The sequence below is a fragment of the Lagopus muta genome, chromosome 5 (genome assembly GCF_023343835.1).
Source record: "Lagopus muta isolate bLagMut1 chromosome 5, bLagMut1 primary, whole genome shotgun sequence".
Lineage (NCBI taxonomy): Eukaryota > Metazoa > Chordata > Aves > Galliformes > Phasianidae > Lagopus > Lagopus muta.
In genome coordinates, this window is record NC_064437.1 from 23,059,552 (window position 1) to 23,085,502 (window position 25,951).

The 25,951-nt window shown below is 46.7% G+C and overlaps 1 protein-coding gene across 11 annotated transcripts in view; it reads right to left on the reverse strand.

The window, feature by feature from the left end:
- The window catches only part of PACS2 (phosphofurin acidic cluster sorting protein 2), a 67,050-nt gene that overhangs the window by 28,118 nt on the left and 12,981 nt on the right, over positions 1 to 25,951 (reverse strand). For 5 of the 11 annotated variants that reach the window (XM_048944900.1, XM_048944896.1, XM_048944899.1 and 2 more), the window contains exons 2-12: positions 17,493 to 17,580; positions 14,126 to 14,215; positions 11,181 to 11,306; positions 9,189 to 9,351; positions 8,105 to 8,178; positions 7,263 to 7,343; positions 5,523 to 5,582; positions 4,598 to 4,755; positions 2,960 to 3,050; positions 1,620 to 1,697; positions 733 to 854 (exon numbers count right to left, since the gene is read on the reverse strand). In XM_048944900.1, coding sequence (XP_048800857.1) covers positions 733 to 854; positions 1,620 to 1,697; positions 2,960 to 3,050; positions 4,598 to 4,755; positions 5,523 to 5,582; positions 7,263 to 7,343; positions 8,105 to 8,178; positions 9,189 to 9,351; positions 11,181 to 11,306; positions 14,126 to 14,215; positions 17,493 to 17,580 — 1,131 coding nt within the window. The remainder of the gene's footprint in view (positions 1 to 732; positions 855 to 1,619; positions 1,698 to 2,959; positions 3,051 to 4,597; positions 4,756 to 5,522; positions 5,583 to 7,262; positions 7,344 to 8,104; positions 8,179 to 9,188; positions 9,352 to 11,180; positions 11,307 to 14,125; positions 14,216 to 17,492; positions 17,581 to 25,951) is intronic. The other 6 variants (XM_048944901.1, XM_048944903.1, XM_048944895.1 and 3 more) reach the window with 3 other exon arrangements.

The window sequence follows — 25,951 nt, forward strand, 5'->3', positions numbered from 1 at the left end:
TCTGAGCAAGATTCATCCTCAAACTCCTAAATCACCCCCATCTGGCAACCTCAGCAATTTAACTCCAGGGACTGGAGAATCATGCATGGAAATCTGAGGCAGCATGAGACCTGTTAATTCTGCATCTAACAGTACAGAAGTTACAGAGAAGAAAATTCAGCTGCAGAGTATTCTAAGTCATCATGTTTCCAGGAGTCCCAAGCAAACTTTCACAGTCCATACCAAGAGCCACACCACCACTCTGCTAATTGCCCTACCAGTATAATGCAACCCAGCTACACCAACTGCAGACACACACCCTAGAGCACAAAAATACCTCTTCAAAAGAGCATCTATTTGCTTGAAGTAACCAAAGAAACTATATGGTTGGGTTGTCGAAGCCCACATTTACTCTGCCATTTGGGAACTCAGACTTAGCAACTACCTTTAAAGCCAAAATCTGCATCACACAACTTTGAGCATGAAGCCTCAGAGTAAACGGTTGGACTAGGTGATCTCAAAGGGTCTTTTCCAACCTTAATGATTCTATGATCCCTGAGCCATCAGAGCAAGATTGCTCTGTGGCTCTTTGAATGCATTTATGAAGCACCCACACCCCTCCTCTCTCAAGCACCTGAACACAAGGCCGGCCTCCCTGCTGGACCTACAGATCATACTGAACAAACGATAGCAGGCTGTCCACAGCTTCCCAAGGAGGCTTGCAGCAGCTGCAGTGCTGTGTCACTGCTCTACCTGGTGGATGGGATAATGAGGGACTCCGTCTTGGTGATCTTCCCGCTGGGTGGGAGCTTCTCAACAAACACATCTGGTGCGGGAAGTTCTGCTTCTTGGACCTCAGCTTGCTGGTTAGACTCCTGCAAACACACACGGAACCACGTGAGGAACAAACACTTCCCTCTCTCACTACTGCAAGGCTTGCAGGAGACGCGCCAGCTTGGCTCTGGCTGAGCCACGTTCAGCCTCTTCCTTGCAGACACACTGCTCACTGCCAAGGGGACAAGCCAACACCGGCTATCTTAGGCTCCCTGTTCCTAGCTCTGCCTCACAAGGGAACTGGAGGCTGAAAAGGTGCTTGAAAATACTACTTTGGAGCAGGCACTCTCTCAACTCAAAGCCAAGGACAAGCTTCCTTACGCAACACTGATTAATTCAGTTTACCCAAAAGAACCAGTGGAGAGAGAAACACATAAGAGAAAAATTACAAATAGCATATCTTGAGAAGAGCAACTTGAGCTTTGGGATTTTTCCCCAGGATCAGCTTGATTTCTGCCAATTCAAATTGAAGGTGTCTGTCTGGTATAAAGCACCAGCTTTGAGGACACTTTTCACACCAAGACACACGCTCAGTAGCATACTTCAGCTTTCTTCAAATCAAAAGAAAGACTGTTTAAATGGAAGGCCATGTAGAGCATTTTAATTTCAGAAGGATGAAAGATGAGAACCTCTGACAACTGAGGTCAGGAGGAGAGCCCAGCACTATCATCACTGCAGCTAATGTAATCTACACAGGTTGTGATGCATATGCAACTGTAAGAATAGACAGACATGCGCTACAGAATGCAGTTCACAGTTGACACTCAAACTGCCAGATAAAGTTAAGAAGTGAGTTTCCAACTTACAAAAGAGACAGTGTCAGAAATACTGTCGTCTGTGTGTTTGGTTCCAAGACTCTTTGTCTTTTCAGGCACTTCTACCTGCTTGAGAGGAGAAAACCGTTAGCAGGTACAGCAGCAGCACAACTTTTCAGCCACACTCTCTGGATCAGATTGTTTGAAAGACAGTTTAAACACTGAACAGCTCTGCAGGAGCACTTAGGCTCCTACCAGAACTGAATGCATTGGTATGGGAAGTAGCAAGGCAGCAGAAAAATCTTGCAAGCATATTTAATGCAAGTCACATTTAAAAATTGGGTAATGAAGGCTCATGAGAAGATCTGTTACCAATCCAAAAGATGCAGGCCCTGCAAGTCCACCCCCCCAGGTTCTACAGTTGTGGTACTAGACAGTTAAGCATTGCCCAGAACAGACTGCCCTGCAGCTGCTTCACAGAAACAACCTTGGTGTTGTCACAGCCTCCCAGTGCTGCCAGGACCTGGCACGTTGTTGATGACAATACAGAGGCAGATCAGACAAGGGATGCGATGGGTAATGGTCACAAATAAGAAATGTGTGTTTGGAAGACCGAGGGAGGGCGCTCAGAGAAAGGCCTGTACATGGAGCCTCTATTCCAGTGCTTCTGGGCACAGAGAAGTAACGTCCAGATCCTGTGCATGGTCCTACTCCCTGCTTGGGAGGGATGCTGCTGATTAGTGCTGTGAGGTGCTTCGGCACCTTCCTTTCATTCAGTCTTAGAAACTCAGCACCTAAAACCCTCAAACAGATCTATACATTAAGAGATGTACTGCACCGTACAGACTATAAAGAGAAGTCCTTCAGAATTGGGCTGATATTCTCTGTGCCTAGAATGCTCATCTAAATAGAGATGGAAAAGAGTGAGCTCCCCCCTTCAGAATTCTCTCCCAGCCACCATGAAAAGGAACACAATGCAATGTGGTAAAGGCTTCCCTGAGCACTGCCAGGCAGTCCCTAAAGCTCCCAGGCAACATCTCCCACCCCGGCTATGGCAAACACATGGGAATCTTGAGATACTCATACCACTGGCAATTATTCAATACATAAACTGAAGATGTTCACTTGAGTTAATACTTTATTTGCATTAAAAATAAATAGACCAAACCACGCTTTCTTCAGAATATTCGTGTCTCTGCATCTGAGTCTTCAGAGGAGGTCACAGAGGTGTCTATTTACACGTGTAAACAGAGATGGTGCAGGTGACAAGGCTGAACATGGCAGAATGATACCAGGCAGTCAGAGCACTTTAATTTCAAAAGGAATGTAGGTGGATAGACCTTGAGCTGCTATATTAACTACAGGCAGATAACCTTCTTGAAACGACTTACAGGACTTGATGGCTCTCTCTGGCTCCTGATGCTGTGGATGCTACCGATTTCTGTCTGAGAGCTGGAGTGTGACAGTCCTTCAAAATAAGGTCTGAAGAAGGAAAGCAAAAACACCTTCTTGTTATTAATAACATTAGCAGAGGAAGTCCACAGCAAAAGAAATGTGATTGTTCCAAGGTGTCCTAACACTCCTCAGCGGTTCCAGTAAAATTCAGAAGCTACTTTTGTTCCTCTGAGTGAAAGAAAGGAAGGGGAAGAAGTCTCCAGGACAGCAAAGGAAACAAGAAAGTCTAAGGACATCTGTCTAGCCCTGACACTGACTGACTGACCTCCATTTAACGGCTCCAACACATCAGCTGTCTCACATTAAATCATATTCATGAAGCTCTCACAAGGAATGCTTGCATGCTCTCACGCTACATGCCAAACAGAAGTTTTTATTTCCATAAAATCTGGGATGGGCCCACGGTCCAGCATTTTCACACTGCAGGACAGAATGCACATTAACTTCACAGAGGCATTTGAGTCTTTCCTACCCCAAGCACCAGGTGCAAAAAGTTTCACAGTGTGAATTTTGTTTCAGCTCTGCAAATGCTGACTGAACCACATGCCATTCCAGGCAAGGTTTTGCTCTTGATGGAAAGACAGCAAGTGAAGGAGAATTACTGCCACCCCACCCATACTCTGCTCATATGAGTAAGTGACTCTTGATGCTAACATGCATTTTATTTCCAGCTTGCATCTGCATTTGGCTGCCAGCCTTAGGATCCAATTACACATTTGCTCAATAAGATAAGATAGCACATACAATCAGATTTGTGCTTCCATGTCAAAAGGCAGATCATCACAGAAGGCTTCAAGGCTCAATTATGATTTAAGGAATTGATTTTTTTTTTTTCCCCAGGAAAAAAAAAGATGCCTACAGCCATCAGCATTCATCACATTCATTTCACAATATGAACATAAGAACCAGACAGAGAAGACAAAGTGTCTCCCCAAGATCAACTAGAAATGATCCCTGGCTCAGTTACACAAAGCTCCATATATCAGCACCTACAAAAGCTAGTTCAGAACAGGCTTGGGTGTATCCACCTGTGCTATGGTCAGTTCCCCTTGGGCTCTGAAGAGCTCCTTTGTTCCCTGCAGCTCTGATTCTTTAGTCCCTACGAAGGCTCTTCCCACATAGGATCCTATCAGAAAGATTGCCTTGCCCATCACAACTTTCTGCCTCTGCATCTTCTAACTGTTCTGCCGCAGCACCAGATTTCCTGTCTGTTTCTACCACCTCTTCAAAACACTTGTGTACAATTTAGTTCCACTGTCTTCCTGTCAGCAACTCCTACTCCTGTGGTCAGGTGGAATGGCAAGCAGAATAACTGCAGGGGAACTAGTAAAAAAAAAACCAACATGAAGGGAAATTAGCGTACAAGCAGTCATTAAATTATCATAATGTACACTGCAGCTCTGACACCAGGTTGGGGAGAGTTGTGGTAATAAGTGCAAATAGAGCATCCAATCTGTGTTCATACTGCACACTGTCTCCTTTCAGTTCCAGCTCTTGGGAGACTGAGTCCCAGGCAGCTGCCCAAACTGACTACACTGCAGGGGACTGCCCAGCATCAGCCGTGCCATACTTACTTTAACTTTGGCTTTGGAGTGCTCAAAACACTGTCATCATCTTCCATTTCTGGCCCACTGTCACTGGGGTTCTCTATATCCAACGTGTCATAGAGAAGGTCCAAGTCCTCCTCCACCTCTGGAACGTGCTCTGCAGGGTCCTGCTCTGAATCCAGAACCTACAGGAGAAAAGCAGGCATTGTTCACTAGGAGTCAAACAGATCCCGTGTCACAGGAGATCCCTTCATTACTGCAGGGCACCAGGCTTAGATTCTGTTTCTAGTGCAAGGATACTATATCTAGCAGAAACATTAAGCATACCAGGAGTGCTTGCTGGGGGCAAAGCTGTCAGTGTCTGATTAAGCAACACTTACCTATTAGGTTAGGTATCCGTGGACAAGCTATTAACCATATATCATGTCAATCATGCTCTATAAACAAAGCCTTAAGAAGGCACCTTACACAGTCCCAGTTTTCTTACAGAAAGTACAAATATGTGGTGCTACAAAATGAGTATTGAGTCTTGGGTATTCCTGAAAAGTTGTCATTACACCTCCTGATTTTGTATGTGGTACCCAACCAGGCAGAAAAGAAGAGCAACGTCCACAGGAGGCATCAGAAACCTGGACAAGGATCAACTGCAACCCACATGTAAATCCAAAGAGAACACACATCTCACATCAAAACTCCCCTAGGTTTCTCTACACATACAGCGTAAGCATACAGGTGCACACAGCTCTGAGTTTGCTTTTCAATAAGAGCTCCAGAAAAACAATAGCTTAGCTGGCTGAGACCTCAGATAAGGGTGCTGATGCTGCTGAGCTAACTTGGGAAGAATAGCAATGCTAACAGGTCTGTCTGGAAGCATAAGAAAGCATGAGGAGTTACTCTTTCCCACAGGCCACAATATCTGCACACAGACAGTCAAATACAACACATTACTCACCTCATCAGACACTTTAAATCTCTTCAGCAATGCCACAACCTTCTGCTTGAAGTTCTGTTGCTGCAAGTCAAAGACATTTTCACATGAGTAAAGCATCACTGAACTGCTTTCTCCCAGTGCGTAAGAGGTCCAGACACATGACACTGGTGCTCTAGCTGCTGCTTCAAGTCCAAAAGACTGCTGGCACCATGAACCAAGTCCCGGCTGTTCACACATTGAAAACAGCTTTTCCAGACCTATGACACTTTCTTACTGCCTTACAACAAACTAGTTCCCACTATGCTAAATCTAAGAAACCTTCTGGTTTCTTAGGAAACGCCCGCGTGAAGAAAGTTGTTTGCTGGCTTGCCTGTATCTCTTGGGAGCTTTCCTAGTAAACCCTGCTGGACCCACCACTCCAGCCCCAGGCACTTCACAATGCCCAAGTCTCCAAAATTCACCTTTTACCACTGAACTCAGATTCTGTAAGCTGCTGCCACCTTCTAGACAGCTGAAGTTGAGGTGAAATGAAAGGTTCCAACAAGACCGTTCAAAGAATGGCCCCCATTCACTGATAGGAATGAGATGCTCTCTTTTTAGAGTTGTCCTTTGACTCAGGATGTCAAGGAAAAATATCCATCATGCAGATCAGCTTGGGCCAGCATGGCACTCTGCAGAAGGAGCACACACAACAGGCAGTAGCTAAGGCAACATGGCAAGAGCTGTTCTCTGGCCTGAATGGTCTGACAGTCAGAACACAGGAGCCCTGCTGATGCTGATGTTAAATTTATCAGCAGCACCTAATCCAGACCTGCACCAGCCCTATGCACTGGAGACTCAGCATCAGCTCAGTGGTCAGGGACAGAAAGACATTCTCATCATTAAGTTAATAACCATGGGGTCACCTGCTGCACTAATGCCTGTAAACAATATTAAGACATCAAGGATATGAGGTAGTACGCTCCTAGTCTTATATAGTCTTTTTAATCACGGGTTCAGATCAAAACACTGTTTATTCAAGACCTTTTCAAACACGGATTTGAGAAGCAGCCTTGCAGAAGGTATAAATGATCTCCAAACATATTTCAAAGTCCAAAAAAACCCCAACAAACAACAAACCTAGCCCCATCCTTGGCAATAACTCCAAATCACATCACAGACATGCACAAACGCTGGTGTAAGCAGCAGGCCACGTTGTACATTACGGTGCAGCCAAGCGCAGGTCAATGCTCCACATGGAAGTTCAGTTTTGCAGGCAAACACATGCTTGCTGTCAGAGAGCAGATGGCTGGCTGCATGCTACTCACCAAAGCCTTCAATATCCAGCTACTCCTTTGGCCTCAACATGCATCACCTCAGGTTCATCTGTTTGGCTCCAGACCCTAACTGAACTTCCTTCTGAAACTTTCCCATGGGTCTCTCCCAGTGCAGAGCACAAACAGAAGATCTTTCCTTTGCTTAAGCCAACTTTCAGGATCATGTGAGCACAGATCTTGCCCTGGCTTTGTTATGGGGCTGATTTTCACATACTTATATGATTTTTGGAGCATCCTAACCTTGCAGCTAAAGAACACTCAAGATACACACACATCACGGACTGCTCCCCTCCCTGATCTGATAGTTTCTGCTGGCTCTTCACATGCTGTGACCATGCCCCCAGGCTCCCTGCCAGCATTTCCAGCACTGCTGCTCCCACAGGCCACATGCACTGCACATCCTAGCCAAACCCCATCAGTGTTAGTAAAACTAATTTCCACCGACCCTGGTTATGGACGTCGTTCTTACTATCGATCTCCGCTGCTTCTTGGGCTTCCCCAGCTCGTACTCATCATCATCCAAATCCTGAACAGAAAGAGGATTCCTTTGTTACCTTTGTGGTTTGGGGACACACAATCATTTAAGTCCTAACAACATTCCCTCTATTAGCCTGCTGCTCTGTCTTGCAGACTGTCAGCTTTTGCTTCATTTTTCAGCAGTTACAATGGCAGAGGGAAATGGAATTGAACTAGGTCAGCAGAGAGCTGGGAACACCAGCTCAGAGGAGCAAAACAGCCCAAATTCTAGAAAGAAAAGGATTCTCTCAGCCCCACATCTCAGTGGGTGCCTCTTAGTACCCTCCAAGACACAGAAGGCAAGTGATGCCAGAGTCCGAAGGCAAGTAAGACCCAAACTCAGAAGCACCTTACTCCTGCACAGGGAGTTCCCTGTCAGGATCCATTTTGCAAGAGATACTAAAGGCTAAAATCCAACTCACATTCCATCAGCCCTTAAGTTATAGCTAGGGGCCTTGCCAGGCTCTTTGAACCCAATCAGCATTACAGAAATAATCAACTGCTGCGTTAGCACAATTGAGCAGACAAACTCAATATTTTAGTGTTTAAAGGGGACTCAAGACAACACATAAGGGGATAAATCACAGCACGGTGAAAGAAATGGGTTGCTGTGCATCTCCATTCTCCTCCTGCCACTGCAGCTCAACATTTGGTGACAATCTCACACTGTCACAGCTTACCTAAGGAAACAGACTTATCATTTCAAGCAGAAGCTGAGAATACATGCTCTACAGAAGCTCTCACAGGAAGAAGCTGTGCCCTAAACAGTACCTGGCCCTGCACGGCATCGTCACTGGCCTCCTGCTCAGAAGAGAAGCTCTCGTACTCCTCCTCAGAATAGTTATCTGAAAGGAAAGAAGGGAGAGATCCCATGAAACTCCTTTAATGCGAAGAGAAAATCTCATCTGAAGAGCAGAGAAAACCAACTAAGAGTCACAAACCAAGAAAGGAGGTACATAAGGAAACGCTTGCTTCTTTATCTTTTATCTGCGTTAGAACCAATGAGATGGGAACATCCTGGAGATGAGGAACAAGGAGAAACACAATCTAGTAAGAAGGATAGACCAACACACAGATAAGACTCCTTAGAATACCACCCTCTTTTTTCTGGAAAGAATCACCTGGCAGACAACAGCAAGAAAGTAGTTTTTCCTACAAGGGAAGGAATTTTTCCCCCTTAGAGAGCCTAACTATCTTCAGAAGACACACCAGGAGAGTCTAAATTCTATGGACATGACACTTGAGATGACCTGCCTGGCCTCAGGCAGCAACACACATGTACCTGAATGCACTGCCTTCAACAGGCCACTCTGCTGGCAGTGAGCAGAAGGCTGCTGCTACAGAGAAGGTGGAAGACTGTCACAAACAGAAACACAAGTACTTTCCTACATACTGAGCAACACTGGGATTTACTTTCATTAAACCAGATCATATTCCATTTAAAAATATGACAGCTCTGTAGGTATTATGTAAGTTAACATATATTGTAGAACAAGGAAGGAAAAAAAGTTAGGATAGCAACTTAAATGTGCATGTCCTGAATATGACACTGTTACCCATATGAGGAGCTACAGGTTCTCAACACACCCACCAGTAATGCTGGAAGAGCACAGACCTCACTTGCTGCATGATTTAAGCCTTGTGTGAACCTCTGACAACCCCTAACACTGGCAGCCACGATCCTTGCTTACACAGCAACAGGTTGCTACAAGTTGGTTTTCTCTGCGATAACCAGCTAAAGATAGAGGCACAGTACAAGCCTCATTCTTCCCAGGAAGCATCTAAGCTCAGGTGGAATTTAACTCCAGTTAGTTCAGGATGGCATTAGTCCCCAGAGCATGCAGTTGTACTTCACCTGTAGACTTGATTTTCTGGCTGGCCTGCATACTGCTGTCTTCATGGTCAATTGGCTGACTTGACAAGGAGAAGATCCAGATTTCTGCTACCTTTACTGCAGCTTCTTTGATGTTGCTGAAAAGGCTCAGTACCTGGCCACCTTCTGTGGGGTGCTGCATGACCTGGGACAGAAATCACACACAACAAATCTGCATTTAAATGTATTTAAACTTGCACCGTCTGTATTCTACAAGAGTCATTTATGTTAACAGAGTTACTCCAAATTGTCAAATAGAGAAGACAGACAACACCCTGCAACTGCAGGTGCCACATGCAGGCAACACACAATGCTCGCTGAAATTTTAGTTGGCTGCTAATGCAAGTGATGGAAGGAAAGGAAAAATTTTCTGAGCTTAACAGTTGATTAGCTCACCCATGAAACACAAAACTTGCATACGTCATTACTATGTATTTGCTTCCACAGAATAATACTGATTTGAATCATCAAGTTATCAACCTTCAGAACCTTCAAAGTTGAGGAACTTCAAAGCAAAAAAAAAACCCCCACCAAAATTATCAGTGAGATACGCAGCGAAGTGCTTCCTAAAGCAAAAATTCCTGCTCCACAATCTTGGAGGAGATGGCCATACTGGGCTAATTAAGTGCTGACTCACAAAATGCAAGACATGGTGGATGCAGACACATCTCAGTGTGGGCTTCTCACTGCAGCCATCTTCCCTTTGACGCCCACAGCTCTCAGAGCTCTTCTTAGAACCCAAGACTCAGGTTCTTCTCTCGTCCCACCAGACACAGCAGTTGCTTCCCCATCCCCACTTGCCTGCACTTCAGCTTCCTACCGCACACCAGGCTTTAAAATGACCTGAGCTGATGAGGAACACACACCCTCTCAGGTTCATGCTTTCACCAACTTTTCATCACTTTGTTTTCTTTCAACTCCTATAATAACTTTGCATGTGTCAGTGCTGGGCAGGGGTCATTTAACTATAAACTGCAAAGAGGGGGAGGCTTCTAAAAGGATACAGCATTTGTTTACCCAAAATCTTCAATTTCAGAAATATTCCAGATGAGCTGGAAAGTAACTGCTTCCCAGCAAAGCAAACCTTTGGAAATGCATGACCTTCTAACCTCAGTCAGCTGACATTACAAAAAAAGACATAAGAAAAACCACACACAGCAGCAAATGCCCAACACTCAGAAGTTCACCAATGGATCTAATTAATGGGCCCACACGTTTTCTGCGTTACAGCAACAGTCAATTTCTAGCTCTTAAACTAAATGTGGTACAGGAAAAATGTTGCCTATTGGACTATAAATCAGAATTTGGACAGTTCAGATGGGGAGATCTACATTTAATGCAAGTCTAAAGAAGCTGAACTTACACAACAGAAGCATTCTTTATAATAAATTATTTAACACTGTAATAACTCACCACAGCATAACATTAATTTACAGGTGGAAACAATGAAAGTATTTATTGGCAGACTGCAGTTTGATGAAACACGCTGCTGCTGCACTGAACCTGGAAGGCCTGTCCAAGTGGCCTTAACAGCCTTGTTTCCACAAATATGAAACATTTAAGACAAATGTGTTAGCTCAGCTCAACCAAACATAGTAATACAAAAGAAAATGCATTAGTATTGAAATACATGCAGAAGTGTTCTGAATGCAAAGGGGATTTGAGCTGCATTTGGGTGAGTTGATGTGGACCTCCTAGCTCAAAACAAAAACAAACAAGATATACTCCACAAACCTTGCAAGCTAATAAGCCTCAAGAATCCTTTAGCCTTCAATATGCTATCCAGAAAATGTGCAATATTAGTACTCAGTACCAAGATCTGTTTAAAATACTGTTCTGTGAATACTAATCAGCATTAAGATAGTTGCATGAAATCCATCCAGGTACTTCTCAATAAGGAAAGTAATAACACTGGATTTAAACTGATGGGGAATCCTGCTCTTGTAAGTACGGATCATGCCAAACAGTGCTCACCTCAGCCATGTTGATAGACCCCACAGCCAGAGTCTTGTAGCCTAGAATGGTTCGGTTCTTGTATCGCTTCCGCCGCTGCAGCATGATCTGAAGCTTGTTGCCTTCTCTCTTCAAGAAGTGAGGGTACTGGGGTTGAAAACAGAAAGCAAAAGTTCATTATGTGCCTTGATTTTATCTCCCAAGATGTCTGGTTCACAGGTAAGCTCCATTCCTACACTGAACTAACCCTTAACATGCAACCCTACATTCATTATCAAGGAAGCAATCATTTCTGACTCTCATTTTAAAAACACAGCCTTTGTAAAGCTCTGCCACAGAACCCTAGTGCCACACAAGGGGATTAGTGGGCATGGGGGGAGCCCAGGTAACCCCATACCCTTGCCTTTATAGTCCCAGGACATGAGGCAGCTCAGGCCTGTGAGTGACCACAGAGCATGAGGCACTGTGGTCCCCACCAGGCACTGACAAAACAATCCTGGCTGTTTCTGTTTGGAAGGGCTGAGCCCAAGTCCAGTCCCAAAGAGATGAGCATCCTCCAAGAGATGGGCTGCAGAAAGGAGAACCTCACTACAGAGACCCTAATTGCATACTGGATGTTCTTAAGTGAAGGATGCTTCATCTCACCTTTTTTTTTTTTTTTAGCTCCTCTCCCCACTTTGGGAAATTGTGAGAGTAACTTCCTGCCTCTTAAAAAACTTGATAAATACAACTGCTGAGTGCCACCAGAAACCTGGAGATGTTAATTTGCAGTCCAGAGCAGGCCTGACTGCTGCGCAGAGAGCCAGGAGCAGTGGCTGTGCAAACAAGCAGAATACCAATTAACTGATTGCTCTGCAAGGATGGGATTGACTGCCTTGCATGAGGCACCAGCCCTGTAGAAGGGAGGAACAGCAGTCCACGTAATTAAAAGATCACCTTAAAACGCATTTGCATCCAAACACAAATTGAGCGCAACTTCACAGATCCGCAACACTGAAGTTACTGAGGACTGGAGCTGCCAGCTGGGATTCAGAAGGCAAGAGGCACCTTGTGCATTCAAACCTCCCATCCTCCTGCAGCTGAGACCCTATCAAGTGTTGGGAAGGCAGTAGGGAAGAGGGATTCCTTGCTCTCAGCTGGAGGCATCGGGGTCCTCTGACGCTGCTTAAGCACGAACCCTGCAAGCTGAATTCTAAAGTCAATCCGGGTCCCAGGCCAGTTTGATCTCCATGTCTACAGTTTTCTGGAATTCAACTAGATGGATCAAGTTCACACATGCAAATTTCTGTTTTTCAAAGATGTGTTTCCTGGCCAACTCTGATGAAGATTCATAGAAATATTAAAAAATAAAAATAAAATAAAATAGAGATCCAGAGACATTCATGCCATTCAGTTAAAGGCAACATCCTCTGGAACACCCCAGCCACTCTCACTGCACAGCTATTTTTAATTCCTGCCATCACTTGTCAGATGTACAGAATGGTTTCAACAAAAACTTGTTAGTAACTGCCACTCCATAACCCAGTATTTGAAAACAAGACACAGGAAGCCCCAAGCACTGCAAGCACCTCCAAGGACAAGAAAAGGGGTCCGCCATACACACCAGGGAACTTCAATTGATCCTGAGAAACTTGCAGAGGGTCAGGAAGAGCAGCCATTCCAGCAGTCAGGATGACAGGAGCTTACCTGCCAGAAAGGCTTCTGCTAGTCTCAGCCTAGCTAGCTAGGTGAATCAGATTCAGATGCACCATAGCTCTAGTCTTACCCCACCTGCATAACAGAGCATTGCCCACATGGACAGCCTGCACAGTGTGCATGCAAGCAGAGCGAAGCACACAGGGCAAAGAGTGACAGCACAATATGGAGATACTGGCTGCTGCTGCAAGACACTGAGGCTTTCTCTTGCTGAGACATCCACATGCTTTTACTCTGTAGTCCATCACCACTCAAAATATCCCAGGCACTAAATTCAGACTGTACCTGGCTCAGACTATACTTAGCTAAGAGTAGCTTCCAGCCATCGTCCAATTAAGAAATAATAAAAGCTGTCATAAAAATCCTGCTGTGCCATTTCAGGAAGGCTTCCCAGACCTCACTGCATCCAAGAGCACTAATCCTTCTTGCAGCAGAGAGATCAGCAGCACATCTCTGCACTAAGCTTGCTCATCTCACAAACACTGTTCTGAAGGCTTACAGCGTCACGGACATCATTATCCCCTGTTCTGGCTCAGTTCCCAGCCCCTCCTGGGGAAACCAACTTAAAAACAATGCTGTGTGTCCTGCTGCAATATTGCTCTGAGTTGCTGGGAAAAAAAACACAAACACACACACAAAAAAAAAACACATTCCAAAACAAAATCTGCAGAAACATTTGCTGACACAGGATGGGCAGAGATTTGGCTCATCCTAAGGCTCTGTTCCCGGTCGCTGGAAAGCTGCAGTCTTTAAGAATCACACATACTTACTCCTGGCACGTGGATTTCTCATTCCTCCTCACAGAGGAGGGTATGCAGTGCTGCAGTTAACCCAGTTTGCAAGATGCATCAGGACAGAACCAGAAACGCCAGCCATCTGTGTACCTTCCCATGCAGTCCCAGGGTTATCATCTGTCTGCAGTGAAATCTCACCTACCTTGCCTACCCAGGGCTCAGAGTAACAGCCAGTCTGTCCTGCATCACCACTGCAGTCCTTATCAGATCAAACTCCAGATGGCAACATCTAACCCTCAGCTCCAAAATACATTTAACCTCGACAAGAATGCTTCCGAGTGTCTGCTCCATGCATGCAGGACTCTCTCTTGTGCTCACAGCAACCCAGCCTCTATTTCCCTCATTTCCCTGCTCAAGAGGCAGTACTAGGGCAGGATGCTCCGAGGAGAGCAGCCAACACAATACAGAAGGATCCTCAATGCAGACCCCCAGAGCACCTCTGCTCACACAAGTGTCCTGGTGCCCCGTCCCACTTACCTGCAGCGAGAAGGTCAGCGCAAGCTCCGTCTCCACGTGTCCACTCGGCGGCAACACGATCTCGTGAGACCGCAGGATGCGCTTGGAGCCCTGCACAGAAGCAAAGCCCATGTGGTAAATTGCCCAGCCAGCCACTTTCTTGCCATCCAGCACAAACGGCTCAGCCGTAGAACTGCAGAGCTCCAACTACAGGCCTTACTCCCCCTGATATTACCCACAGCTGCCTTTGTGCTGCCTCTCCCCAGGGAAGGGATAAGGCAGCAGGTTCTGCAGGCGGGGCTGTCAGAGAGCTGGGCTGCAGGCAGCGCTGGAAAGATTATGGCCTTGGAAAGGATGGTGGGAAGGAAGACTGGACTGAAATGGAAGTAGCCGTGGATTGGCATCCCACCTCTATTTAAACAAAACTGGGAAATGCTTTCAGAGACTACCACAGAGAAAGTGAATGGATGGATCTGACCTTGCACTTGCGCAACATATTAATGAGACGAAAAGGGAGATATTTGACTAATAAAGATTTGGGCATATTTACTGTCCCTAACTGCAACAAAGCAGCTTTTGTTCTGCCAAACCCCAGCATTCAAAAGCTATGAGTCAGCCCCCACCCCTCAAGCTGAAGTCTCATTTCATGACTGCAGCCAATAGGTAGCAGGCTCTGCATCTCCTGGGTTCGCAGGCTGCAGTGTCACACACACATCTCTGGCATTAGCCTTGGTGGACTGATTTTTCTCTTTGTACACACACCCCTCCTGGAGAAAAGTGGAGATTTTAGTCTATTTCAGGGAATATTTCAGAGAAAACTAGCAGGAAAGCACAATAAACCTCTGCCTAGCAAATGCTTCTGTATTGTTCAGATAGTGGTAAGTTTCAGAGGTCTCTGGCTCAATATTCTGCTGAGATTGCAGCTCTGGCTTTGTCCAGACAGGCTGATCTCCCAGAGGCACAAAACTGTAGCTCTCAAAAGAAAAAACGGCATCTGGGAAACCAGAGACAGACAGGGACTAAACACCTCCCAGCTGCATCTAAAGTAAAACTGCAAATGTCTACTGCGCAGCCCCAAATAATATCCCAAAATGAGGGAGGAAGAAGAGGAGAGGCTGAGACTGGGTTACATCCCTTCCTCCTCACAAAACCAGAATGCTGTGATTTGCAGGTGCCCCCAGTACATCAAACAGCAGAGCAGGTTGAAAACTGAAGGGTCCCTCCCAGCAAAAGCAGCACGTGTGCAAGTTAAGCACAGCTGGCCTTGCCACCGGCAATAGCAGCATTTGTTCCACACTGCAAATCTCCTAACAGTAGCAATCTTGCTTTACTTGTTACGCAACTCGAAATCTAATGAAAGCCCAAATATAGCAGCTTTAAAAAGACTGCAGCAGATAAATAGAGCAACAGCCTGGGAAATACTGTTGACAAGTCTTTGAACATCAGGAGGAATACAGACAGACATGGGAAATGCAGGTAGGATGCTCTCATTAGGTCTAAATTCAGTCATTCTTTCTGGAAGGACTGCAGTGCTGACACCTCTCTTGCAATTTCTCATACACAGCCAGCGAGTCATTTGACAGAGACCATATACTTGAAGATCCAATATCACCAGCTGCAAACAATAGCTGTGTCAGAAACCTGAGTGCTGGCAAATTAAGTAGCCTTACTTGTCAGCATCATAATAACCTGCAAGCCACGAAGGAAGGCTTCAAATCTGCCTGCATCTGAGTCACAGTGCTACTGCCCTACCATTAAATAGCACATCACGAGATATGAGCAATGATCGAACTGCAGTGCCAGGGACACCCAAGGTGAAGCTATGGGCACCCCTCTGGGACAGCAGTTATTGCAGCTGCTGTGACCTCAAGGCCAACTGAAAGGACAGATGAAAGCAAAAACAATGGGCAAGGATGCAAGCTGCAGCCTGGGACTTGGCAGATAAGCACCCCAAACTTTTCCAGTTACAGAGGGCAAGTGCTTTTGCTTTCCAGTTCTTCAAGAATCTGTCCCACTACAGAAGGGACTGCAGAATAATTGCTCAGGTCTCACTGTGTTACTTACTGTAGCAGGACAGATCACAACATATATTTAGAACAGACAAGAAAGTCCCAATTTTTAAAACTCCCTTCAGGCTTTTTGGGCTTCCATGTCCAGAGCAGCACATTCAACCTTTTCACCCAGAGAACGTGTTAAACTCCTAGCAGTAACCTGGATGGGAAGAAGCTTTGTTCTAGTAAAAGCTACTGGATTTCGCAGCCCAAGCCTGGCACACCCTGTCTGTAGATCACTCACTGAGAAGCCTCGGGCCCTGACAGTGATGCACACGCTAACCTGTACAAACATATGGAGAGCTTTCAGCCCTGATCAGCAATATCTGACAGCCTGAGAACCCACAGCTGTGCATCTTCAGAATTCAGCTGTGTGAAACTATTCCCTACCTTTCTGCTCCCTGCTGTGGATCTGTGAATCCCTCCAACACAGAAGGACACAATTTTGCTGCAGCTGGACTGCTCAAAGAGATGAGAGATGTTGGCTAAATGCTCAGCTGCATGTTCTTGGTCCACAAAGCCTTCATGATTTCACCTTCCAAGTTAGATTTTAACACAAACAGATCTCTGCAGGAATTTGCCTGCCCCTTTTTTGAAAAGCAGCTGCTTTTCAGCATAGTTAATGGTACTTGTCTACTTACAGGTCCACTAGGCTTTTAACCAGTAAGCACTTCAGCATTTCCAGTGGTGGGAGCACTCGAGCTAAACTGACGCAGTGACACACTGTGGAACTTACTCGCTACCTGCTGCACACCTACTTCCAGGCAGCATGACCTCTATGTAGAAACCTAATTAAGCAGCACAAACCCATGTTGCAAAGTAGGTTATTTACCTAGGATGAGAGCTGTATCTTATGGAAACAAACTGAAATGTACAGGCATCCGATAAATCAACTGACAAGTACCTGGCTACAAACATGGGTTGGACTTCTGACAGAAGGGCTGTCCATTGGAAGAAGGCCCAGCCTTCAGAGCCTCCCCAGCCCAGGTCCAAATGACCAAGATGTTCTGCCCCAGCAAGAGCTGCAGCATGCTAAACACAAGCTTAGATTTGGTGACTGCTCAGGAAGATCAGGTGACAGCATATGATACGAAATGAGCATCTTTACCAACATATAAAGCTCATGCTGAGTCCTTAGTGAACAATATTCTTCACTTACTACAATGAAATTTGGTAGGAACACAGGAGAAAGATCATAAGAGACTCTCCACATGCACAGAACATCACGATATAAGTGTGGGAAGTGGCCCACAGCCATGATAGACCTCACACGGAGGCACCTGCCAGCATTGTTAACTCAAGTACCACATTTGATTCTTAGAGCTGACAGCAATTACCTGCATTTTGACAGCAATGACCACAGAAATAAGCTCCTTATCCAATTCCTTTAAGACTACCAGTTTCTTTAGTGTCAAGCTGCACAACCTGCAAACAGGAACAGAAGAGAAACAGTTATAATCATTGTCTGAAAAAGGAAAAGCTCTGAACAGCTTCCACACAACAGCATCTCTGTTTGAGGCAGAACAGACTCCAGTCAGGAGCCACACAGACACAGACATAAAGACAGCAGGAATACCAGAGGCTTCCCCAGCTCTTCAGGCTGGATTTCTCCACACACCCCCAAACAGGAGGAGGCAGCCTGTGGGTCCGTCTCACGGCCTGGTGCAGACCCATGGCCACATGGGAGAGCCTCCCAGCACAGACCTTGCAGACCGCAGCCTGGGAACGCTTGTTCTGAGTCAGCCCAAGGAGCTGTAGGGTCAGAGCAATTAAATTCCAGCAATGTAAAAGCAGTGGGTCAGGCTAATTTTAAATTTCTCTGCAAAGCTTTACTAGCCTGTTGGCTCTTTCAGTTTCAGGTTCTGGGTTCCCAAAAATCTCACTCCCACCTCCTCTTGCTGATCCTACTCATCCCCAAACAAAAGCGCTAGCAAGAGGTTCAGACCTCTCTAGTGGGAAAGGAAAAGAAACAAAAGAAAAAGGAGAGGACTTGCATAGTGCTCTGTAGCCCTGGCACGCACATGCCACACATACACAGCTAACTCGCATTCTTCACCCTGGCAATGCTGCATTGTTCCAGTTAACAATGTTTGCACTTCTGCCTTCCTGCACAGAGCACTTGGGAGGGGAGAGCATTTGGACTAGGTGCAGCCCCAGCTCTGAGCTAATGGGGCTACGATACTGGCACTGTCACAGTTTCACAGGAATTACCAACAGCTGGTTTAAACACAGGGGTGTGCCTCGAAAACAAACTTGGGGGAGGGATAAACCTGAGGAAAGCTGCAGCCAGAGAAAGCTGCATGGGAGGCTCTGGAGACAGACATCACCCATGATGCAGATGCTGGCCAGGAGCAGGCTCTGCTTCATGTCTGGGGTCTGAAGGAAGGAGGCTGTGATGCCATTTGTTGTCTTTGTGAGGCCATAGCCGGAGGACAATTGCCCCAGGCTTGCCAAAAGCCAAAGAGCTGTGGGCAGTCAGGTGGTGTGAGCAGAGGTAGCACAAGGCACTGGCATTGTCCGCCTGGCAGGAAGGGAACAAAGGCCCCCTCTGTGTGTCCAGGCTGGAGGATGGAAAAGGTACATGAGGGAACAATGGCGTTCTCAGCACACCCAGCAGAGCACAAGGAGGGCGTTCTGCCATTCCTCCAATTCATCATTTATGAGCTTTGATCCAGCCCCACAGACTGCTTGCTGCTCAGAAAGAGGAAAAAAAAAAAAAATTATAAGCCTTCTTTACAGCAATCAGAAAAACAAAAGCTGTTGGAAAAGACACTGGACGCATCTGCTTTCTTTATCCCATTGTTGGACTGCTGGTTCTAAAAGGCACTTCACACAAACAACAATGAAATGTTTATACTCTCCTTCAGGAGAAAAAAAAACATAAAACAAGCAGAGTTTAAATCTCACCAAAACACTTTCACCCTTAACATGCTTAGAGTTTCAGGTCTTCAGTCTAAATACAAATCAAAGCAATATTAAGAATAGGTGACAGAAAGGGGCCACAGACAGTCACAAGAAGCATCTTCCAAGCAAGGCGGTGTGCCCACAGCAGCAGTGCAGCCATGCCTGCCCTGTGTGCCCTCCTATGCCTCTGTGGCTGGGATTGATGCAGGGGGACCTGAAACAATCTTATAAAACAGGATGAAGTTACATTTGGAAGTTTCCCCCATATACGCGATCTCAGTGAATGCAGGGGGGATAAAGAAAATCACACAGACATACGATGGGAATTGAGGAAGTCTCAGATCTGAAGTTGAAAGAGCCTGAAGTATTTTAAGTGGTCTATAAAAAGTCTGGAACCGCATGACAGCAAGGGTAGGCAAACACTTTTGTTGTGTGTTTATTTCAGCATTGATCTATGGTTGCACAGAGGGAGCTCAGCTAGCAAAAGCACCAAGCCAGCTGAAACTAGCTGCAGAAAGAGCAAAGGAAATGTGAGATTTTCACCTCACTTTGGAGGTCCATAGCAGACCTCCCCACTTAGCACAAGCTGGGATGCAGAGGGACTCACGTTCCCTTGGTCACACACCGTAGGGAGGCACAGGCTGCTCCCTCCTGATCCCTTTCCCCAAGTTAACACATGACATCTAAATGCATCCTACGACAATAAAACCCAGTTCTAAAGAGGAAACCTTGGCTGGACCCAAGGGCTCCAATGTGCCCTGCTGAGGCCAGCTGTGCTGCGTGGCTCCACCACATGCTCCTCACCTGAGCAGAAGCTGTGGGCACAGAACACATTTCACTAACAACAATCCTAGCTCAAACAGGCTCAGAGCAGCCACACGAGGTGCTCAATTCTTTATTCATTGGATGCTCCGGTTTTGCATCCCTTGGAGTAGAAAGATCAGGAAAATAAATCCTCTCCAAGAAAGACTCACTGAATTAAATGTTTGTCCCTCCACAGGGAGCACAATAATTGCACTGAGACCGTGTTCACACAGAGACAGCCAAATCAACAGGAAAGAAGAATTAAAAATTAAAGACCTGTATTTTAATTAAGCCCAATGGAAGTCAAGAACAATAACAGAAGCAGGGGCTCCAAGTGCAAGACAGGAGCAGGAAGGCTTCAGCTCACGAAGCAGATGTCCCTGCACTGGCTGAAGTCTGCAAGATACTGTTCCTAGAGGCAACGTTTCATTCCAGGAGCACTTTCCTCTGAGTTCTGTAAGCATGTGCCAGATGAGAGATGCAAGCAAGGAACCTGTGCACCAGGCAGTTCCACTGCACCCAAAGCTACTTCAGTGGTAGAGACAGCAAGCAGCCTCCTACCCCTCAACACTGAGTGTTCTGCACTTAAGCTGACACACACACTCAAGACAGTCCCAAAATAAACCGTGAGCCACTTGGAGGAGAAGTGGAGACACTGCTCACTCACATACCTCCCAGACAGAGCCTTTCTGCACATGGCTACAGGGCAGCTGTGTGGGGCAGGCTGGAGAGAGGAGCCCTGCACAGCATTTTTCTAATGCAGCTGTCTAAGCAAGGGATGAACACGTGCAGAGCACACGCATCGTTTCAGACACCTGTTTTGCATGTGCCCAGGTGAAGGAGCACTCTCCTGTCCAGCTACTGTGCTCACACGCTTCATACTGCCTATGAGAATTATTCCAGGCAGAAAAGCTGTTCTCTACGTTACAGATGTGTCAGAGTAGGGCCACTGGGGGGTTATCAGTGGTAGAAAACACAGGAAGAGTGGTTCTTCACTCTACAAAGCTTATGAGCCAACTCCATCAAACGTTTCCACCTTGATCCACTCTCAGGCTGCTTCCAACCAGGAGTAAATTAAATGAGACAGATCAAATGCCCAACTCCTTTCATGCCAGAAACACAACTTGAGCAACTAGCAGAGATGCAACACTGCTCTGCACTAGTCTCAGCCTGCTTTTCCTTCATTCACAGTTACCACTAAGCTAAATGGAATCTTGAGTCAGCTGTTTTGGCTACAGGTGCATTCAGGTAAGCTGTAAGCCAGGAAACAACTGCAGGGCCAGTATTTCCACTGTTCTTAAGGATCTTGAAATCTGCTTCCCAGCATTAACACAGAGAATTAAGCTCTTAAAATTCTAGAGACAAAGATCCGTAGAAGAGCTGCAGCAAGCAGATCTTGTTCTAACAGGTAAGAGGATGGCAGCTTAATTTATGCAACAGGCTGCCCCTAGGACTTCACAAGGACACAAACACGCAGCAAGATGCTGCCCTGTTACTGCCGAAACATTGTGCTACTCACTGCACATATTTTGCAGTGTGCTTCCCATCCACACGGGTGGGATATCTGCATGTTTGTCACCAACCACATGCCTCCACCTGCACACTCAGAACACTGCCACTGAGAAACTGATGCATTCTCTCCCTTTCTGAAGTTCTTCACACATCTGGTGACCTCAACCAGAATCTTAGTTCCTCCACAATGGTCTCTTCATGCTTTGTGTTGATGGTTTCAAATCCCAGACTTACAGGAAAAATCATGAAGAAGAGATCAGGTCTGTTCCTCAGACAAGCAACGGTATACAAAAGAGTCCATCTAAACCACCTGTGTGTTTACACCACACTGCCTGCACATCCAGGCTCACAGCTAGTCCGCGCACCTCTCTCAATGTGCCTCCTTCAAATCCAGCATCCAGAGCACCAGGAACGCGTGGCATCCTGACAGCACACTAACTGTGAATGAAGGATCCCACGGTGCTGTTGGATTGAGTTTAATCCACATTCTAAAAGTTCTGAGGGAATAGAATGGTGTCATTTAACTTAAAAAAACTGAAGAAAGCTAACAGCGAAAAGACGACTGATGATCAAGGCTCCTTTGACAGACCAACAGGACTACATTTCCTACAACACTGCTGACACAAACATTTCATATTTGCTGTACTAATTTTGTAGTAGCTGGAGCAACCAAAGGCACCAATGCCAGATTCCCACTGAGCGCGTGATGAGAGTGGTCAAAGCTGCACCCTGGGAGGGCAGCCTTTGGGATATGGGCTGGTGGAGCGTTTTCTGTACCTAGGGCTTCAGTTCTCAGCCAGCCAGCAACAAAAGGAAGACATATAACACTGTAATGCAATGGAAAGTTCAGCAACCATAGCCTAGCAGCAAAGTCCCAGGTTGCTTACCTTCGAAAGGCCTCAGGCACACAGGGATCTCCAGCAAGATATCCTCCCCTCCACTGCCAGCCCTTTAATGAGGTCTGGAAAGGGGTGGATCCTGGCTCCAGCCCTTCCATCACTCAGGTACACTGCGCACACCTGAGCTCCCCTGGGTTGGCCCTGCCTTCCCACCAGGTGCTCAATCACTGCTTCAAGCTGTGACTTAGCATTTCTGCTACCAGGCGCAACGCACAGTGAGGCAGCCAGGCAGAAGGCAACTCCCCACCATACACGTTAAAACCAGAGCAGAAAATTATGCCCAAACAATGAGCAAAATTGATTCTGTGGAGAGGAATGAAAAATGCCAACAACTGGGAAGAGGATGAAAGGAGACACGAGCTGCAACAGACCCAGAATTTCTCCCCTCCTCAGCATGCCCTCCTCCCACCGCCTGCCTCTTGCTGCCCTCCTGTCCCAGCAGCTGCACATGGCACACAACATGTGCACTGGGAATTGGCTGCACTAGGAATACCATAAGAACAAGCTCCCTGCCTGCCCTGAGCCCTCTGGGGCTGGCAGGATCTGCATACAGCAGCCAGCACGTGAGGAGGGCCCCAGGAGCCTGCTGCAGAGCGAGGAGCAGCACATGAGTCCTGCACATACGCCAGCACCCTCCCCGCTGTCAGCACACAGTGAGCTCCTTGCAGGAGCAGCTAGCTCGGACAGGCATGAGCGGTGGCATGGAAGGGCTGCACAAAAAGCCTCGTGCACACGTTTGCACCAACATGTGCTTTGCCTGGATTGTCACCCTTTCTTTCCCCCATCCTCTCTGCCTGCACCATACCCACGAACTCTGAGCACAGCATCCCCCAGAGCAGCAGCAGGCTGGGAGCCGTGACATCTCCACAGCAACAGGCCCCTTCACAGCACTCCAGCTTCCTCCTTACCCCACTGCAGCACAGCTGGTGGCAAATCAGCCGTGCCACCAAGAGCTCTGTTCCCCATACAGCCCAGTGCTTGCCCTGCAGGCTCCCCTGCCCATCCAGCGCTGTAGGGTCATGCCGAATTACTTACTGCTCAACCACCTCCAAATCACAAGCAGGATCCGTGCACAGCCAGAGCTGAGATCCCCACAGCACACAGGTCCTAACACCAGAACCTGTCTGAAAGACCCACCTTACATCACAGTGGACAAACAGACAGTATGAACACCACTGTCAGCCTTTTAAAGGAGTTTTACCTTTAAAAGCTCACTGACCAATACGAGCCCACAGCAGCACAGCCAGGGCAGCTGGCCCGTTCCTAACAGCACTGTCACTCTGCCTGAAAGCAGCCACATTGAGTGCCAGATGAAAAGGGCTGTCTTTCCTAAGCTTGCAATATGGCCTGAAATAAGTAAGATGGGAGAATCACACAGGCATAATTTAGAGCTCAAATGGATGCTTCCTTTTTTAGCGAGAACTCAAAATGTCCTCTAAGGGTGAAAACAGAGCGGCCAACAGCAATGAGAAACATTTGTGAATGCTGATGGCACGTTTGGTATCAGCCAGCAGAGCAATCAAATATGCAAAGCATGCTGCTGCTGGGCTTGTTTGCGGACCAGAACACTCCACAGATCCCAGCACTGCTCTGATCACATGGAGCCTGCGTTCTGGCCTCCTTCCAGGTCAGGCACGTGCACCCAGCCACCCCCATGCCCCCATTGGGACAATGCTCCATGCTGTTCCTCTGCATGCCCCACATTTAATGCCAGCTCCTTCCTCTGCTGACTATGGAGGTGAAGGAGAACACAGTCACAGAGATAACAAAATTAATCACCTAAGTTAGAATCAAATTTTTTGAGCAATTCTCATCATGCCTCAAAGCACGAGACTGTTTAGCATTTATTTAGATCTGAATGCTGCCAGTTTTCACAGGGCAACAACACACAGCTGACAAAGCAGGCTCCATCAGCGCTAAATATAATTCACAAAGAACTCTAGATCCTGCCACTAAAGCTGGAGAACTCTATTCAACATTAAACACACTGCAAATTCTGGTTAGCATCCCTCAAACTGCAACAAAACGACATGGGTAAAGCTGTTAAAATGTGCTACCCCTCGGAGATCAGTGCTCAAGGAGGAGGGGAGGGGAGCACACTGAGATGAGATGTGTGCTATGAGCAGTGAAAGGGCTGAACCTACAGAAGCGTTCGGTTCTCCCGTAAGAACAGTAATGTCTCCTGTTGCCTTTGGTTGAAAATGCACCTCACTCCAGCATCCCTACATTTCTTCCATCAGATATTCTGGGCAGATCTCACTTGTTTGCACACTGTCTGCTGAGGAGATAAGCTGGGAAGCAGACCACAAAAGAAGGGGACCTGGTGAGATTTTGAAAGCCAGACAGATATCCACAATACATAGGCTGACTGAATGGCTGAAGCAGAATTGCCACCACTGCTGCAAGGGAAGGAGCTTCTGCTGCAACCAACAGTGGTATGTGAACTCCTAAACCCAGCTGAACCAGCTTGGAAAGGATTCTGGAGCACAGCAACCAGCCTGCTGCTGCTGAGCACAGCACAGCTCTGCACACACCTTGGTTTGCTGAACACTTCTGCTCAGCTCCCATTGGAGGCAGCTCCCCGAAGGGAACCGCCAGGTGATCTCAAAATGTCTCTCAACACTGCTTTGAAAACATCTTTTTCCCTTCAGTCTTTCTCTTCACATCTAAATATACTGTGCACTCTACTTTGAGGTATTAGGAAAAAAAAAAAAAAAAAAAAAAAGCACTTGTTTTGGAAATAACAAGATTCTCTGTTTGTTTCTTCTTCTGCTTACCCCTGTTCTGAAAGTTGGCATCACCTTTCTGTTTACTGGGGATAGAAGGAAGCACAGTTTTTATGAGAGGAGCCCAGAGGACCCCGAATGCCAAGTGCTTGCAGCAGAGCGCAGAATGCAGCCATGTGCTGCAGAGACACATTTACATTTGCTTCATATTCTGATGCTCTTCAGCAGCTGTTGGAAGTTGAATCAACAAGCAGAGATTCCATATTATTCAGAGACTACATTTCTTCAGCATTATTGCTGGTGATATTTAATTCCTGAGAGCATTAAGAGGCCGGCAAAGCAAACCAAATGAGTTTGCTCATTCCGTTTGTCAAAATACTTATTAAAGCACCAGAGCGATGTGTGAGTGAGGAACGCAACACACTGGGAGGGATGCTGGCCTGCCCTGCAGAACCACGCGTGGCATGGCCATGTGGAGGGCAATGAGGCGGATGCGAGCAGCCCTCTCTCAGCAGGCAGTAATGTGCTCACTGCTGGGGAGCTGAACTCAGAGCCTGGCCAACATCACAATAGAGCCACTGCATCTGTGAGGAGGAGCGCCACACAGGAACACTCACTGAGCCCAAAGCCCAGAGCCAGACCAGACTCAGTGCCTTGACAGTGTTCTCTTCTTATGCCTTTGCCTTGTGCAGCCAGCTAAGGCTGTACCTGTGATACTGAGAACAAAGAATGGGTATCAGCATCACTGCTTGTGGATGAGCGGAGGAGCATCCTGAAAGCTGAGCAAGATTGCTTCTGTCACAGAAAATGTTCAGAGCCATCAGCAGGGACAGGACAGAGACCAGCTGTCAGGTGCCATGACAACCATCGGGATGGGACGTATCCTTATTTTTATTGGCTCACAGGTTTGCATCAACTTCTGATTTTCACCACACATATCAAACTTTGCAC